At 46.4% G+C, this 19270-nt stretch overlaps 1 protein-coding gene across 2 annotated transcripts in view; it reads right to left on the reverse strand.

Annotated features, from left to right (window-relative positions):
* Positions 1-1818: 1818 nt before the first annotated feature.
* LOC147034069 (V-set and immunoglobulin domain-containing protein 2-like) overlaps positions 1819-19270 on the reverse strand; it is a 38497-nt gene continuing 21045 nt past the window's right edge. For both annotated transcript variants that reach the window (XM_085876103.1, XM_085876102.1), the window contains one exon: positions 1819-5021. In XM_085876103.1, coding sequence (XP_085732229.1) covers positions 5011-5021 — 11 coding nt within the window. In that variant the 3' untranslated portion in view covers positions 1819-5010. The remainder of the gene's footprint in view (positions 5022-19270) is intronic.

Consider the following 19270-nt stretch of genomic DNA (forward strand, 5'->3'; position numbering starts at 1 on the left):
ATACCCCAAAAGTAGACCTACATTTCCTGCTTTGATCTTTTTATCACCCATGCATATTAAGATGAAGTATTGGCTGAGAGACTTCATTAGTTAGTTGAACTGACAAAAGGTGGCACCATTGCATTGTTTCAGATATTAGAAGCACATGGCTGGGCACCACTCCCACTCTGCTGTGCAGGTTTGTCATGGAATAGGCTACCAGACTCCCAGTTGTCAAGCTTTATATGAAGTAGTTAGTAAAATAGAATCTCCAGATTAAAATACTAGACAAATTCAGATTGTACAAATTTAGTTTTTACAATGACAGTTATCAAAATAGGCATGACAGTTGTTGTTGGGTGCTGCCCTCTTTGAGCAGGGAACCGTACTAATAAATGTGAACGTTTGTACGGTACTAGTATTCAGGCACAGTTATAAAATGCTTTCTCCCAGGTTAGAATTTAATTTTTGACTTATTTATTTTCAGGGTTGACATTTTATGGAGTCCGATCAGGAAAGATGTTTCTTCCAGTGGAAGTTTCGCTGTGAAACGAAGAAAGACCCATTAATCACCACAACCACTGTTCGAATAAGTAATATACAATGTAGCAAGATCCATAAAGAGAAGACCATTGTGGACATAAAGCAGACGGTGGTAAAACATGACAAAATTGTTAATGAACTTCTCCCTGCCCATGCTCTTTCAGGATGTGACACAGTTGCTTGCTACTTTGGGCTAGGGAAGGGCTGTGTACTTAAAACACTGAAGGCTGGCTATGAGTTATTGGCTGTAGGCGACATTAAAGCACCACTCACAGCTGTAATGGAACAGGCCACAACCTTCATCTCTGCATGCTATGGTATGAAAAAAGCCAAAGATATGTCCGAGACAAGATTGCTTGTCTGGCGTAAAAAAAATGGGAAGGGTCACACATCATCACCCAAACTGTGCACCCTGCCACCGACGAAGGAGGCTTTCACAGAAAATGTCAAGAGGACTCACTATCAGGCAATCTTATGGCGAATGCTTGAAACTAGCCATCCACCGGCACTGGACCCTGAGGAATATGGATGGATGAGAGATGTCAAGAGCAAGTCGCTGTCACCAATTGCAGTCCCAGATGATGTGAAACTGGCCCCAGAATATGTTCTTGAAATGATCAGGTGTGGTTGCAAAAGTGAAAGTCCCTGTAATTCGAGAAGGTGTGGTTGTCAAGTCAGAGGTCTGCCTTGCACAATTTTCTGTGCCTGTTATGCAGTTGGCTGCTCACGTGTGCAGTAGCAAGGTTTGAGGAGATTGAGGAAGCAACTAGTAGTAGCAGATTATTAGTTTGTTTCACGAATTTAATTGATCTTACGGTAGGTCAAACTAAACACAATGAGTGTCTAACCCAGTCTATTTTGCATCAATGTCAGCAGGTCGGAAAGCAAGAGATGACATTAAAATCCCATGCCATAATTTTGAAGTGGTTGTTGTGCAATAATGCGTCAAAGACCCCCGTTGTCTATAGATGTTCAAATGTTTTGTGCTGGGTAAAATCAGTCAGGAAAGGGTTAATATTGAGTATTAAGTCATTATTCTATCTTTTAAGTTGTTTTTGGTTACCTTATTTGTGACTAAAGTAAGGATGAGGTGGTTATTGTGCAATCATATGTTGCCTGTGTTCAAATTTATGTCCTGGGTTAAAATAGCCCGGAAAGGGTTAATACCAAGGAAATCACAATTGTTTTATATCTTAAGTTATTTTTGGTTACATAATTTATGAATAAACATCGACACAAGCAAATGTGATGATGTTGGTTGGGTTCATTGCAATAAATAGTGAGAAAAAAAACAACTGATTTTTCATTATTTATTTCCTGTTATTTCCAGCTCGGTTGACACGATGCACAAGGAAATTTTTACAGGCAGAGAGTAAGTGCATCTCAGCATTTTGAACAAGCACCACCCTTTTGTCATGTAACCGAGCAACCACAATGGCAATCTTAAACACCACCACCAATCCCACAAAAGAACATTCAAAATAGCGCTCAATATTAACCCTGATTGTTGGCCATGCCCTGCTCTCCCATTCTCTATTTCATCCCTCTCTTATCTCTCCTCTCACTTTCTTCTACTTTCTCTCACATTCCTCGTTTATTTATTTTTTTGTCCCTTCCTTTCCTTCCCTCAAGAAATGTTCTTTCATTTGTTTATTCACTTGAACTGTTTGTCAGTGGTCCGTATGAACTACGATTTTCACCCTTGATGTGGTAGGTGAGAGGCTTTTCCTGATGGTTTGTTTGTTTGTTTGAGCAACAAATTAATTTATGGTTAAAGTAACTGCGGAAAAGCTTTTGCCTTTCATGTAGAACGATCAATATGGTTATAACCATAAGTTGGCAATCATAGTACAGGCGTTCCATGGGCAAAATGGACTTGTTCAGCTGTTGGAATGTCCACGGAGACAGAGACGGTGTGCCCGTGTGTCCGCACTTTTATGACTTGCAAAATATAAGATTTTTCAGGTATATTGGTCAGAAGATTTTTTTTTTGTCTGGTTGTCTGTCTGTCAATCACCTACAGGTCACAAATTAAAACCAATCTTCAGGAAACTTCACCAAGTTGTAGAGGTGAGCCTCAACTGAGAAGCCTATTGATTTTGAGGTCAAAAGTCAAAGGTCATCAAAGCAGTTGGACGATGAGCCGTTCAAAACTCTCATGATGGAGGAAGAGGCCATCTTGAACAGCCAACCTCTCACTGACATTGAAATTAAGTCCCCAGATTCTCATAAACCAATTACACAGTCAGCTGCTGACAATGAAATCCAAGGTGGTTCTTCCTCAACCAAGTGTGTTTGTCCGCCAGGACCTGCATTGTCGCCGGATGAAGCGTCATGTGTAGTACCTGGCCAATATGACTTTTGGTCACGGTGGAAGTCTGAGTTTCTGCCTTACCTGCAAGAATGAAAAAAAGTGGACAAAGCCCCAGAAGAGCCTCATAAGAGATGACATTGCCACGATGGTGGATGACTCACTGCCAAGAGGCCAATGGCCACTGGCTCATGTAATTGAGGCTTACCCTGGACTAGATGGACATATTCAGAAGGTCAAGCTCAAAGTTGGAAAAATCTGGCTTTGAGAGACCCATCCACAATATTGTGTTGTCGCTTTACTGGAGATCTCCTGACAGACAAGGATCCAAACCACAAACGAACTTCCTATTGAACAATGAAGATGCATGTTGGATTTTCTCGGTTCATGAATTCAGCGTTTCTCTGTGTGCTTGTTTTCAGACGATGATAATCTTTGAATACCCTAGTTGCACTGAATTTAATTTACTATAATCATGGTAACTGGTAGATTTGTGATTGCTGATAGTTTCAGGATAATTTGAGATTTCAAGTTCGGGGAGCCATGTAACAGATATTTGTGCAAATTCTGTTGTGACTTCCTGTTCCGCTTGGGGTGATGTGATCGCATTCTTCTCGCCAAACTGTCTGCTCGTGATGAACGAAGAAACTGTATGGCTTCATTATCGATGTTTTCTCCTTAATACCAGACGCTAGGATCGAGGTAAGCTGAATCTCAACGCATTGTTGAACCTCTAAAAGTAACTTGAGGCAAATTATTGCATTGTGCGGAGACAAAACATATCATCGAAGGTTTTGTGTAAAGAATTAAACTGCACTGTAAGTAACAGCAGCTACTTGAATGGCAAACTTTTTTTTTATTTTTTTAGTTTTTACGTGAATTAAAGACACGCTTTTGAAACCAAGACAAGTCTCATGACTTCTGAGGATTACAGACACTGTATGATAACTGTGACATTACCTTTAAAGCCCAGATAATACAATTGGTATTTCAGTAACTTTTTCATGGAGTTTTAAGTTTTGGAGTTAGTTTTCGCCTCAAATGTTTTCAAGTCATTGCCTCAAAAGTGGCCTAAAAAGCCCACCTCCTTCCAAATTTCCAGTTTTTCCTGGCTGAGAGTTTGCTTTTGTATCCATCTTGTCCCCTGCATCCTCCCCTAACCCTCTTTCATCCATTGTTTGTCCATCGCCTTCTATTTTGTCTCTCAGCCTTGTCGGTGTCCCCCACCCTCTTTATGCTGCTCATTTTGTAGTGTTGCATCCTGATCCATTCTGTGTTCTAGTTCTTCTATGATCCTCGACTCTAAATTAAAAAACGAAGCTTGTTTTTTTTTTTTTGCTCTGATGTTTGGTTTATCTATAATATAATTGACACTCGATAAAATTGCAATGTTGTGACGTCATCTGCACTTAACCCAACCAGTTCTGTATCATCGTGGAATAAGGATCATCTTTGTCTCTCAATTGTCTCCTTCCTCCGTTCGCATATTCTGCAAATGTTCTACAATTCATTGGGTCGTTCGAATCGTTCAAGTTCCATTTATCTACAGCGGGTAATTAAAGCCATTTCAGTAATTTTATTGTCACAAAGAATTACAAATGCATAAGAAGTTCAAATGTGTACATTTCCTCTCATGAAATAGATACATCTCGAATGGTTAATTTCCTCTATGTATCCACAAAGATCTAATTAATTCCGCCGAGGCCGAGCAATGCGAGATCAAAGCCGTTTATTGCTGATAAGTGAAACACCCTGCAACCGATGCCTGCAGAAAACATACATTTTGGAACGCCGGTTGCATTTTCCATCAAATCATCATGTAACTTTGTTAAAACATTCTCTATTGGTAGGTGCTCTTTTGTTGAAAGTTTGGTGTCATTCGCTCAAGCGACTGCGGATAAGACGAACTTAAAAAGTGAATAAAGGTGAAAAAGTGAGGGCGGAAGCCAAAAAAGGTGAGGGCCTTGGCCAACATTCCACAACACCATCAAGGATGGTTGTGGATGCCTATTACTAGTTATATTTATTGACTGATGTCCCAAGTTACACCAAATAGGTTTGTTATTTTGTTCCTTCAGGTGTCTCATTCCAAGCGTCATCGTGTCAGTTGAAGAGTTTCATAGGTTGGTTCTTGTCTTGACGCTATCCCCGAAAGGGTTTCATAAGTTGTTTCTTTTTCAGTAGATTCCTGTTAAAACACACAATTGAGAAAATTACTTTTTCATTCAATTTGATTCAACAATCTGCTAATTAGAGGGTCAATCCATTGTTTAACAACAATATGTGGGATTGTGGGGGTCGGTACAACCTGTACAAATCATGAACATATAGATATACATCAATGCATGTGTTTAATACTTCTCTTGATTGTTTCTTGTTCTTTCAAGTGTATTTTCATTGAATGAGATCATATATTCCAGTGTGTAGACGTGCCCTGTGTGCTGTGTCACGTGGTTGGGTTTTCGTATATCATGCCTCGCCCGCTAGGGGTGGCAAGAGTGTGCTTCTGGACGCGCAATAAAGCGGAGTAGATGCTGGCTCGCGTGCTTCTGGCGTCCCACTGCACCTTGTACACTCTAGTTGGCTGACGAGGATGGTTGAATACGGACTTGTGCCCGTTTTCGACGGGGACGACTTCGAATTGTTTTCGGAGCAATTGGAATGCTATTTCCACGCGAACGATGTGGTTGACGAGAGCAAACAGAAGTCGATCTTGCTCGCTTCGCTTTCGCCGGAGCATTATCGGCTGCTGAGTGATTTAGTGGCACCGAACAGGCCCTGGGATGACGGGCTGTCGTTTCGGGAGATTGTGGAGACCATGAAAGCACACATGGCACCGGAGAAGTCATTGCAGCTCGCTCGAGTCCAGTTCGATCGCCTCTCGAAAGGGGCAGAGGAACGCGTCGCTGAGTTCGTGGTGCGGATTAAGCGTTCTTCCGTGGCCTGCAAGTTCACGGCGGGGGAGCGGCCAGCTCGGCTCAGAGATCGTTTTATTGCTGGTTTACGAGATGCGAAAATGGTTTCAGCAGTTTTACGGCTGAAGGATGAAACCATTACATTCGACTCGGCGGTCAGCACGGCTACAGCAGTCGAGCAGACTCGCGGGGATGTTCGAGCCATCACCGGCCACGCGGGGTCGCGAGCACCCCGGGACGCGCGCACGACCTTCGAGGCGGGTCGGACGACGCCACGCGGCCGCGCGTGCGGCGGGGTGACCCCGCGGACATGCTTGGGATGTGGAGGTCGACACCTGCGCCGTGCATGCCCGTGTAAAGGCAACGGGTGTTTGAATTGTCACAAGGTGGGTCATTTGGCGCGTGTGTGCCGTGGGTCGCCGGCCACCGTTAAGGTCGTGGACGGCGATGTACGAGGCGACTCGGGGCGGAACCAGCGGCCGTTGTTGAGCCTGTTTTCAATTGGCCCGGCGACAGCGCGCCCGATGACGGTGGAAGTCGAAGTGAACGAAACGCCAATCACGTTCCAGGTCGATACGGGAGCAGCGGTGTCGCTCATCGGCGAACAGACCGCGCGTAGACTCAACGGCTTGAAGCTTATCAGGTCAAACCTCACGCTGTTCACGTACACCCGCGAGAAGATAACGCCAGTCGGGATGGCAGACGTGCCTGTGCGGTACCAAGGCCAGGTCGCCACGCTTCGGGTGTACATCGTACGGGGGAGGGGGCCGTCTCTCCTCGGCCGAGATTGGATGGCCCGCATCAGGCTAGACTGGGCCACAGTTCACCTTGTGCAACCCGTGCCGAGCCAGTGGGAGGATCAGTTGGAGGAGATTCTTCAAAGACATCAAGGATTGTTTAGCGACGACCTTGGAAAACTCAAGGGCATGGAGACAAAACTCTTCTTGAAGGAGGGGGTGGTTCCTCGGTTTTGTAAACCGCATCCGGTGCCGTATGCCCTGCGGGACAAGGTCAAGGGTGAACTGGATAGGCTGGAAGCCTGTGGAGTGATCGAACGGGTGTCGTGCTCGGATTGGGCCACCCCGGTTGTCACGGTGCTGAAACGGAATGGAGACGTCCGATTGTGCGGGGATTTCAAATCCACGGTTAACCCCGGGCTCAGCGTGGAGCAATATCCACTGCCGTCAATCGATGAGATATATGCGCGATTGGCGGGGAGTCAATACTTCACGAAGCTAGACCTGCGTGATGCATATTTTCACCTGCCGATGGATCCCGGGAGTAGCGAGCTTTTAACAATCAACACGTGTCAAGGACTCTATCGATATACCCGACTCTGTTTTGGGATTGCTTCGGCCCCAGCTTTGTGGCAGAAAGCCATGGATCAGGTTTGCATTGGCCTGCCCGCTCAGACCTACCAAGACGATGTGCTCATTGCGGGGAAAACGGCGGACGAGCATCTGGCGAACATTGCCCGAGTGCTGACAAAGCTAGAAGCGTGCGGCCTGCGCTTAAACAGGGACAAGTGCGCGTTCTTCAAGCAGCGCTTGGAATACCTCGGGCACATCATCACGCCGGAGGGGCTGTTTAAAGGTCCTCGGAAGGTGGAGGCGATTCAGCGCATGCCACTGCCTCGCGACAAGACGCAGCTGCGCTCGTTCATTGGCATGGCCCAGTATTATCAAAGGTTCGTGCGCGGGCTCAGCTCACAACTTGCGCCGTTAACGCGGTTGCTCTAGAAGGAGGAGCGCTGGGCTTGGGGGCCTGCACACCAGGCGTCGTTCGACCGCGTCAAGCGGCTGCTCACAGAGGATACGGTCCTCGTGCACTACGAGCCTGCGCGTCCGCTCCTATTGGCATGCGACAGCTCTGCATATGGCATCAGGGCAGTGCTCTCCCACAAGATGGACGATGGTTCCGAGCGGCCTGTTTGTTTTGCATCCCGGACCCTGTCCACAGCAGAGCGTGGATATGCCCAGATTGAGCGTGAGGCTCTCAGCCTCGTCTGGGGTGTGCGGAGGTTTCATCAATATCTGCTGGGGTGGCATTTCACTTTGCAGACGGATCACAAACCGCTTCAATTCATCTTGAGACCCGAACGCGGGGTGCCGGTGGTAGCAGCCGCGCGAATACAGTGGTGGTGTCTGTTTCTGGGTGCTTACGATTATGATATTCAGTTCCGAAGCACCGAGAAGCATGCTAACTGCGACGGGCTCTCACGCTTGCCGTGTGCGGAGGGTCCAGCTGCATCTGAGTTGGGCGACCGAGTCGATGTGTTCGCGCTGGACCAGGTCCAAAGCGGGCCGGTCACGGCCAGGCAGGTCGCGGTGGAACCGGCTCGTGATCCGGTGCTTGCCCGTGTCGTCCAGGCGATTTCTACGGGGAATTGGAGCGATCTGCCTTCGACACCGGCATTTCAACCTTTCACGTCACGCGCAGCAGAGCTGTCGTTGGTCCAACGGTGCGTAATGTGGGGAATGAGGACGGTGATACCACCGAGGTTCAGGCAGTGGTGTTTGGAAGAACTGCATGTCAGTCACCTTGGCATCGTGAAGACCAAGAGTCTTGCTCGTAGCCTGTTGTGGTGGCCGGGGTTGGACAAAGACATTGAGCAGTTGGTTAAGCGTTGCGCCACGTGCCAGACAGATGCTGATAACCCGCGTCGAGCTTCGGGTCTCTGGCCTGTGCCAGACCGAGCTTGGCAGAGGGTCCATGTAGATTTTGCGGGACCGGTTAATGGCAAGATGTTTTTGATTGTGATCGATGCATTCTCTAAATGGCCGGAGGTTGTAGTAATGCAGCATACTTCAGCAAACATTACAGTAGAGAAGCTGTGGACGATCTTTGCTAATAAAGGGTTGCCGGAGATCCTGGTCTCTAATAATGGTCCGCAGTTCATCGCGGGTGTATTTGATGAGTTTATGCGCCAGAATGGTATTCGACATCTAAGGTCCGCACCGTATCACCCTGAGACGAATGGCCAAGCTGAGTCGTTTGTCAAGATGTTGAAGTGGGCTTTGCGCAGGGGGGGTGTTGCACCTGTGCAGACGGTGGTCGATGTCTTTTTGCTCCATTACAGGAACGCAGTTCATCCTGTCACGGGTGATTCGCCTGCCATTCGTCTCTATGGACGGGCTTTGCGGTCCAGGCTGGATTTGCTGTGACCTGGAGGGTCGGGGAGTGGGGCAATGTCGCGTCCGACGTGGCTGCGCAGCTTCGAGGTGGGGCAGCGGGTAATGGTGCGCGATTATTTCCACAGTTCCAAATGGGTGCCGGCGGTGGTCTCTGTGGTGCTGGGGCCGGCGAATTGCATGGTGCGGACTGATGGTGGGGATGTGTGGAAGCGGCACGTGGACCAAATGCATGATCGCTGTTCAGCGTCACCCCCCCCCACACCTCCCCCAGCCGAACGATGCGGGACCCCCACCAGTAGTATCGCCGGCACCTGACGTTGTATCGCCGGGGCTGGCTGGGCCGGCGCCAAGGGGGTCTTCGCCTGATGCCGTCCTACCCGGGGACGTCGAGCAGGCTGGGCGGTCGGGGGTGGCTGGTGTTGCGGAAAGTGCGAGTTTGGCGAGGGTGTCACCTCGACCGAGCCGGGAGGCGTCTGAGCCTGGGCTGTCTGGTGGCGCTGCCCGTCCGAGGCGGGTCAGGGTGCGGCCGCGGTACTTGGAGGATTATGAGTGTTGATGGGTTTCCGATGGTCATGTTGTGATTATCCGTTCATTGGGTGACGGGTCATTTTACGAGGGGAGGAGTGTGCTGTGTCACGTGGTTGGGTTTTCGTATATCATGCCTCGCCCGCTAGGGGTGGCAAGAGTGTGCTTCTGGACACGCAATAAAGCGGAGTAGATGCTGGCTCACGTTCCAGGTGAGTCCCACTGCACCTTGTACACCTTGTACACCTCTGGCGTCCCACTGCACCTTGTACACTCTACCCTGCTCCACACCCCCCCCACCCCCACTCTCCTCACATCTTCTGTTACACATAAAAGGGGCCACAGAGACCAATAGTCATTGTAAATTGACCTTTTACTGTTCTGTACATTTAATTCATCACATGGCCTTGATGGAGGGAAGATGAGAATGAACAGGAAGGGCAGCTGTGAGATTTTGTTGGACTGAAACATCATAGGTATGATCACCAAACATCATAGGTACATATAACAAGAGTGACAATTACTTTGAAAGACATGGCCCCCTACCGTTCCAAAATGAATGTTCAGGAGATTAAGAAAAAAATTGTTTGCGTTTAATGCACGCTCGAGCCGATACCAGAGCCACAATGAAGAAGAAGAACCTCTCTCTGTCCACCATATTTTGTTCATTTCTAGGCTTTGCCTATTTCATATTAAAATCATCATACATGAATTTGCATACATTTTACATGAATCAAAAAAAGTGTATGGCTTATGTGCATATATAATACATGGTGCTTATATGCCTGGTATCATTCCAATTGCAATGTCCATCGACAAACATCCTGGCCTAATGCCTGAGGCCTGCTGATCTGTGCTGCTTCATGGAATGATGGCACATGATTTTATTGGTGTGGAGTCAGGCCAGTCGTCCAGCCAATAGGTGTAAAGCAGTTGGGTAAAGTCAGGGCAGCTGAATACTGACCTATGTATAAGATGTGATATTTTCTAAGTATAAAAAAGACATAACTCTGTGAAAAATAGACGAAATGTCCTGAAACTCCAACTTTGTTCTGTAGCATATCATAATAAAGACACGTGCCAAATTTCATTTGAATATGTTAAAGGGTATGGAAAAAAACGTCTGAAAAACCATAGGTGGGACAGACGGGTGGATGGACAGAGAGACAGAGAGCAAACCCATAATCCCATCCTCTGAAACCAGTAGGGGACAAATCAAGAATGTCTTCCAATTGTACTCGTGGCACCAAGACTTGCATCTCACTTTTATTCCGTTCAACCCAATCGAAAGTAGATTTCTGTCAAATCATTCAGTTTGCCAGATGATGTTCTGGCATTTGGATAAGCATTGTTTCAAGCCAACTTCGATGGGATTGTTGTTGTTTTCTTCTCCATTTCATTTGTCATGGGATTGATATAATCCATCCATTGGGACCATACTCTGTGCAGAGCATTGGTGTTGCCGAAGCAGTCTCCATGGCTATTGGGCACAATCCTGGACGGGTCACCACTTTTGACACAGGATACCAGCAAGCTGGCACTCATTTTGCCAACCTCAGAAGGATGACAGGCAGAGTCAACCCCACCTGGTATTAATTCAAGAGCCAAGGGGGATTTGAACTCAGGATCCTAGGATCCCAAGCCCACCACCCTAACCATTAAGCCAACACCAGGCATAGGTTGATGATGATGTTGTTCTATATGGCACCCCACTCCTATTAAATGTCATTCCCTCCCATGACCCACCATTGATGGGTATATCTGCTGGTGTATAAATTTTCAAAAGATAAAGTTCCTGGACCGACAAGTGTTTTGCTCAGCGAATGTTTTGAACACTCCACATACATGTATTCTAAATGTAACATATTTAAGATTATAACTTGGAATATGTGTAGTATCAGTATTATGCCTTTATCTCAGACTTGAGTACGTTGCTGGATCTACTTCCCTCGCATCAAAAGTTCATACTTTCCTGGAGTCCACAGTATGTTTTGCTTTGAGTCATGGGATTATTAGGCCAAGCAATTTGATAATTCCCTCCGAGATGGCACCATTAAGCTTTATTTCTTGTGTTATAAGATGGATGAAAGATTGTCAATAAGAATATATATTGTAAGAAAATCATTTGAGGAACAACTTCATGAGTATTTAATATGTGGTCATGGCAGTTTCCCTTAATTACAAGAATAATAATGACCATTAATTAAAACCACACTTCAATAAATTATTTAAAACAAATGGCATGGGGCAAAAATCTGATAGGCCTTCATGTAAGACAACACGGAATACTGACCAAACAACGATCAAATTACAAATTCCCACGATGGCCATGGGCTTGTACAAACAGTGGACAGGCCTGGGAAGAAGAAGACAAAAAACTATAACAAGGAGCCCCCCAACTTTTGGTTGAGACATAATCTACCGTGATGCTCAACGTAATAGTCAGGAGGTGCGTCTGGTGTATAAAAGACAAATTGATATTTATCGGTATGCTATCCTGTTGAGGGCAAATATGTCCGAAATCGGGATCGGTGGCTCCGTTTGATGTTTACTTGATGATGACCATCTAATGTTTGTCTGTTTGACAGAGTCACTGGGACGAGGCCTCTGTGTTGGAGTTGATGCTTTGGTGTAGGACTGTGTCCAATGGGGATCGGGGGAGTGCTCGTCACCCTCCACGTGTTTCGATTTGCTCGTCGATCACATCACGTGCCTTTTGGTTGAATGGTTTGCATAAGCAGGAACTATCGTCTGGGTAGCAGACAGATAGTTGTTCTTTACGGATTATGTGGTTTTACCGTGTGAGCCATAATCCGTGGCAATGCTCACCATATGTCAGGAGGTGTGTATGTATGTATGTATGTGTGTGTGTGTGTGTGTATATATATATATATATATATATATATATATATATATATATATATATATATATATATATATATATATATATATATATATATATATATATATATATAGTTGCGAATTCGCGCCCGCCGGCGTGCGAGCGGCCACGTAACTCGAATCGCGGCACGTCGCCCACCGGACGGACAATTCCGTCGTGACCCTCTCGGACTAATGCCGGGAACTAGTCACGGGTGGGCCTTTCGGCCTCACCACGATCGTGCCAATCGGCCCCCCGCGTGGGATAGGGTTGTTCGCCAAATTCAACCTACCTAAGTACCCACACGGAGGGTAGACCGGGCGATCGCACCTCGCCGCAGGTCGACTTCGGACACGGGCCACTTTAAGCGACCCGTTCCGTACTATCGGGATAACCGAGCGGTGTTATATCGTCGACCTCGACGGTTCTGATTAATTCTCGGGCGTATTTAGCCCACTACCAACCCTTTACGTAAAGTAAGATGGAGATTCAATTAAAGGAAAGACGAAGCGAAACAGGAAAAACAGTTCAACATAAGGCACATTTATTCCGCGGCAAACGGAAAGCACACATATACAATTACAACAATTATGCACCAAAAGCAAATGTAAAAGAAACACAACAATTATGCACCAAAAGCAATTGCAACAAAAGAAACACAACAATTATGCACCAAAAGCAATTGCAACAAAAGAAACACAATGCAGATCTACTACCGACTACGCGAGCACATGGCAACACTTACACAGTTTTACTTTACAGACGGCGCCGACAACACATATACTCAAAAGCAAAAGAAAAAGGGGCCACCCTCAACTACAAGGGGGCAGACGTGGTCTGTGGGCGCGAGACCGGGCAGAGCCTACTCGTCTTGTGATGAGCCGCAAAATGGCGGCGGCGCCCCGACTCCGCGCTCCTCCGCGGGCCTCGCTGGCACTGCCTGGAATGGGGTGGGAACGGGGCCCCCCTTTTCGCACTATCTCAGCGCGGGGGGAAACAGGGGGGGGTTGTTGATGCTCTGGGGAAAGAGGATAGCTGGCTTGCTTGGGTCCCGCGACGAGCGACTCCACTGCGCCCTCGACCGCGTACCCGGCTTCTCCTCTCTGCAGCTCCCCGACAGACCGACTATCCTCCAGACCCGTCTTGACTGCTGCTGCCACACTTCGCCGCCGCCACAACTCGCCCGAGCCCAAAACAGAAAAACCTCCACTCTACTGACTGAATTCGCCCCGCGCTCGGCGCTTTATAGTGCGACAGGAGAACCCATATGCAGATTTCCGGATCAGGATGGGCTCGGGGGCGGAGCCACGCTCGCCCATTGGACGGAGGAAAAGTGGGCGTGAATCATTCCTGATCCGCGAATCTGCATATATCGATTCTACTCCGACGCGCCTGGAGGCGGGGCCAAATCGCCCCGCGCTTAATGATTGGAGGGATCGGAAGTGGGCGTGAATCATTCCTAATCCGACTTCCCCTCGGAAAGGCCGCTTTTTGCACCCGCTGCTCGGCGCGCGCCCCGCACGAGGCCAGGACAGCCTGATGCTCGGCGTTCACAAGCGGCGTGGGAATGGTGGCAGAAGGAGGAGAGGTGAAGGTGGTGGAGGGTTTATTGTGGCGATGATGGCCATGGCGACGCTTGGAATGGCGGTGATGCGATGGTTGCGAGAGCGAGTTGTGAAGGTAAAGGTCGTGGCTGTTGGCGTTGTTGTAAAGCGGCGTTGCGGTTGGTGGTTGTTGTGTGATGGCGGTTGAGACGTGGTTGGTTCAAAATAACGATAGAACAGAAAAACGGCTATCTTAAAGGGTCGCAGCCCGAATGAATCACATTTATTCCCTCTAAATAACGGGTTTGGGCTAACTACACATGTACTTACAGAGATATCTCACCTACAGGACCTGAATGGTGGTTTGCGAATTTCCTCAACCACAACAATATATATATATATATATATATATATATATATATATATATATATATATATATATATATATATATATATATATATATATATATATATATATATATATATATATATATATATATATATATATATATATATACAAATACATATATATATATATATACAAATACATATATATATATATATATATATATATATATGTATATATATATATATATGTATATCTTCTATACTAATAAAATGCAGTGTGTGTGTGTGTGTCCTCCATAACTCCAAAACTATATAACTTAGCAGCCTGAAACTTTGCATGCATATTAATAAAAGTCTAAGGAAGTGCAAGAGTGAAAATTGGGTGTTTAGGTTAATTAATACACCCCTTTTGAAGATAATTAACGGCCTTATTTAATTATATCCTTCATCAGGTGACCTTTGGCCACCTTGCTGTCTGGGGTCTGAAATTGTTTCCTGGGTAACCATGTTTTTGACCTGCTCAACCTTTCCTTGTCTTGGCGCAACTTGGAACAAGCTGTTCATCATAGCTACGAATCGCTGGGTACTTTGCAATGCTTATAAACACCCTGAGACGTCAGCGTTCATTGTTTCATTTAATTTCTGCATATGCGTTTGCCACGAGTATCTCTCAAACTAAGAAGAATTACAAAATTTAAGCTCCAGAATCGCACTTACAAGCAGTTTCGACTCCGAGAAAAGTGTTCATTTGTCCAATTCGGACATATGTGACATTTTGGGTGTCTACAGGAGGTGTATGTTTAATATGACGGGACGGTGATTGCCAATTGCGTTCCAAGGGAGCCGTTTCATATGGACCGTTTCATTGGAGTGCTTGCTTGAATGCTCAAGCCGCTTGGCGAGCACTCTCCAAGCTGCTTGGCTGTTCTTTTCGGGAAAAAGTACACGTTTTCAATGTCACATCGATTTGAGGTCCGTTTCCGCCATTGTTGGGTCCTGTGGTGCCATGTTTGTTGGGTCCTGCGGGTGTCTCGGGAGGTGTCTTATCCACTGAAAATGTGCAAATATCGCTTTGTTCGATCTCTATTTGTAATCCTCTTCTCACTTCAACATCGATACATAGTAAATAGTCAATAAGGTCCATCCGACCAGGTGTTCGCCATATTTGTTCGAGCTGTGAAGGCATGGAGTATAGACCGACATTTTGTGTTCTGTGGTTTGATACATTTTTTAATTGAATTTCACTAATTACCCACTTTAAATCCTCTTTCAAGGGAAATCTTTGTGTTTGTCGTTTTCATTTACTTGGTGCGTGTGTACATTTTCGTGTGTGTGTGTGTGTGTGTCTCCATGTGTGTGTCTCCTCCATAACTCCAAAACTATAAAAGCTAGCAGCCTGAATCTTTGCATGCATACTAAGAAAAGTCCAAGGAAGTCTAAGAGTGAAAATTAGGTGTTTAGGTTAATTAAAACACCACTTTTGAAGATAATTAATGGTCTTATTTAATTATATCCTTCATTTAGGATTATAGGTGATCCTCGGCCACCTCACTCGATGGGGTCTTAAGGCGTTTCCTGGGTAACCTTGCTGGGGTCTGAAGCCGCCATGTTTTTGGACTGCTCAACCATGCCTTGACTTGGAACAGACTGCAACGATTTCCTTACGATAAAGTTATTTTTCACTTTCCGTCTCCCTGAGTGAGTGGTTCCTGCTCGGTCACCCTGAGCAAGTGGTTCTGAAATAACACCCGATTTCCGAGCAGTTTGCCATATTAATGTTTTCTAAATTACTGAGCCAAAACTTTTTTCCACCAATCACACTCAACTGTTTTTAAAGATTAATGTTAGTGAACCTATCCCTGAAACGTCTATATAAAAGCAACGTTGTTTTTCAGTGAAAGATACTCATGGTTTTTGTGGTGTTGCCGATATCAGCCATGTGCGTGTGTGTGTTGTTCATAAAGTATAACATATTCTTTCTGCTAACTCCCCTACCCCACCCCTCCTCTCTCTCTTTGTCCTATCGTTGCTCCCCCCTCCCTCCAATACAGTACAGTACTCTCCTCACTCACCTCCTCTCTTACTCTCCCCTCTCCTCTCTCTCTGTCTGTCTGTCTGTCTCTGGACATATCCGGACGGTGGTTATGTCTGGGCAGTGTTTGTCTCCGGACGGTGTTTACGTCCATATGGGAGTTTCTCTCCAGACATGTCTAAGTGGTGCTTGTCTCTCGCCAGTTTGGCTCCAGATGCGTCCAGGCAGTGTTTGTCTCTGGATGTGTCTGGGCGGTGTTTGTTTCTGGACGCATCTGGGCGGTAATTACCACTCCACCGCACATCTGCCTTCCCTCCCTCTCACCTCACACTGTTTTTCCTTCCCCTACTTCTCCTTGTTCCCCATCCCTCCTCTCTCTCTCCTGCCTCCCCTGACTCCTCTCTCCCTCTTTTTATCCCTCCCCCTTTAGTATTCCACTCAGCGAAGTGATGGGTGGTATTTGCTCGTATATGTGTGTGTGTGTGTGTGTGTGTGTGTGTGTGTGTGTGTATGTATGTATGTTTGTGTGATATATATATATATATATATATATATATATATATATATATATATATATATATATATATATATATATTGTTATGGCTGTGGAAATTCGCAATACACCATAAAGGTTCCTTAGATTAGCTATGCCGGTAAGTGAGTGTTCAGATAGGTCCCCACCATTGTTTAAAGGGAATTTATTCGTGTTCACCAGGCTGCGACTCTTTGAGATAGCCGTTTTTCTTTATCTATCGTTATTTTGAGCAACCATTGCAACAAACCTCCAAGCAAACAACAACCGCCACCAACTATGCCACAACGCCCACCACGCTCACACCACCCCCACAGCAATCACCACCATCTTCGCCACTATGCCCGCTTACGAACGCCATCCTCCGCGGACCACGGTAAGACGGTTTCCGTGGCGGAAACCGTCCGAGAAGGATTGGCAGAAAAAAAGCTCTTGTGAGGCCTGTGGGGTTTTTTCCCGCCTATTTTCCTCATGCTTGGTGTGAAGGAAAGGGGGAGGGCAGCTCGTTGCCGATTGGTGGATGAACAGCATGAGGCGATCGGGGTGAGGGAACGCCCCCTTTTCGGGAACCTTCTCGAAGGAAGGTGGAGCCGAAAACGGGGAGGAGCGAAGGGTGGAGCCCGCGTTATATAAGGCGAACCACGCGCGAGGCTCACTCTCTGTCGGGGTCGTGTTGGATTCTACTCGCTCTCTTGGTGGACGTCATCCTCTCGCTTCATCTTCGAGCTCTCTCTTGGTGGTCGAGGTCGGGCTCTCTCGTCTTGGCGTTGGGCGACCTGTCGGTGAAGGCGCGGGCCGGTGGCGAGTCCGGGCGACGCCTCGGAGACACAGACAGAAGGCGCAGCCCTGCCTGCTTTGTGCTGCGAATCTGCGCATCTGGCGAGGGATGCCGGAGAGAACTCACCGACCACATCATCGCAAAGGCCCGAGAGCAGGCGCGGCTACGCTAGCTGCCGTGGGAACAAGGCATCGCGACCTGCCCACCGTCACACCTCGAGGGGGCAGGTAACCAGCACGGTCTCGCGGGCCTTTTCGGTCATCCATGGCCCACGACCATAAAGGTTTACGAACCCCGTCTACCTCCCTGCCTATGGGGAGGGTTTTCCTGTTGTTTTTGTACGCATGCTGTGGCGCCGTGTCCTGTTAAGTGCATGTACACTCTCATTGTAGTCGGTTGTATTGATTTTTATTTGCCTTGCTTGTAAATACGTGCATGATTCCTTGCTTGAGTTGTGTGTGCAATATGTGCTTTATAATAAATGTCCTTGTGTGCAATGTATCCCATTCGTCGCATCCTCCTTTCACCGCATTGAAAGTGCCATCTTGCATCGTGGAATGAGAAGTGGGTTTTGAACACCCGAGTGAAGAAGAATCTGAACCGTCGAGGTTGGCGATAACACCGCTCGGTTATCCCTGGAGCACGGGATGAACCGCTTAAGCGGTTCGTGTCCTAAGCCGACCTGCGGCATGGTGCAACCCCTCGGTAGGTTACCCGCGCGCGTATTTAGGTATATCGACATTCGGCGATTCACCCTATTTTGTGCGGGTGGAATGTGGACTGGGTTGTGGTGAGGTTAAACCCCCACCCGTGACTGGCTCCTGGCAGTAGTTCCAGGAGGGTCACGACTGAATTGTCCGTCCGGTGGGCAACGCGACTGCCATTAGAGGTACGTGGCTGATCGCACGCCTGGCGTGCCAGAATTCGTAACAATATATATATATATATATATATATATATATATATATATATATATATATATATATATATATATATATATATGTATATATGTGTACAGGGTGGCCTGAAAGTCACTTTACCTTTCCCAGTGAAGCATTGTTCTTGAACTCATTTAATATACAGGTTTTATTGTACAGTACTTACAATAATTAATTTGCCATTGTATCTGCATATGCTCCATCATTCTTCTGAGTCAGTGTTTCCGCATACCATAGTGGGCGAGGGCAGAGGGGAAGGGATGGAGGGAAGTGTGAGAAATTTATCAGGGGTAAAGTAACTTTCGGGCTACTATATATATATATATATATATATATATATATATATATATATATATGTATGTGTGTATATATATATATATATATATATATATATATATATATATATATATATATATATATATATACACACATATATGAATGTGTCATGTGTGTCTGACTCCTTCTGCTTTCTGCTGCCATGTCCAGATATCAACTCTCAAAATCCAGGATTTTCACCTACATCCACTCTTTTTTTTCCCCTCCTTACGTCCTTTTAATGAACTGCAATCTGGTGATGGTTTAATTGCACTATGTACCTGCAACCTCTATGTATTCTGAACAAAGACAGCCTGCAGTTCACCAACTTCTCATGTGATCCCCCATCCCTACCTATAATTATTTCAAGTGCCATTAACCTGACCTCAGTCAACAGTCTTACTTGCAGTTTACTCTGTGTTTCTTTCCTAACATCTCTCATTTTTGTTGTTAGAATATTACCTTGCTTGTTGTTTCCAACTGTCGCCCCATTGT

This window comes from Eptatretus burgeri, chromosome 1, assembly GCF_056783735.1.
Source record: "Eptatretus burgeri isolate ZD-2024b chromosome 1, Ebu_testis_v1, whole genome shotgun sequence".
Taxonomy (NCBI): Eukaryota; Metazoa; Chordata; class Myxini; order Myxiniformes; family Myxinidae; genus Eptatretus; species Eptatretus burgeri.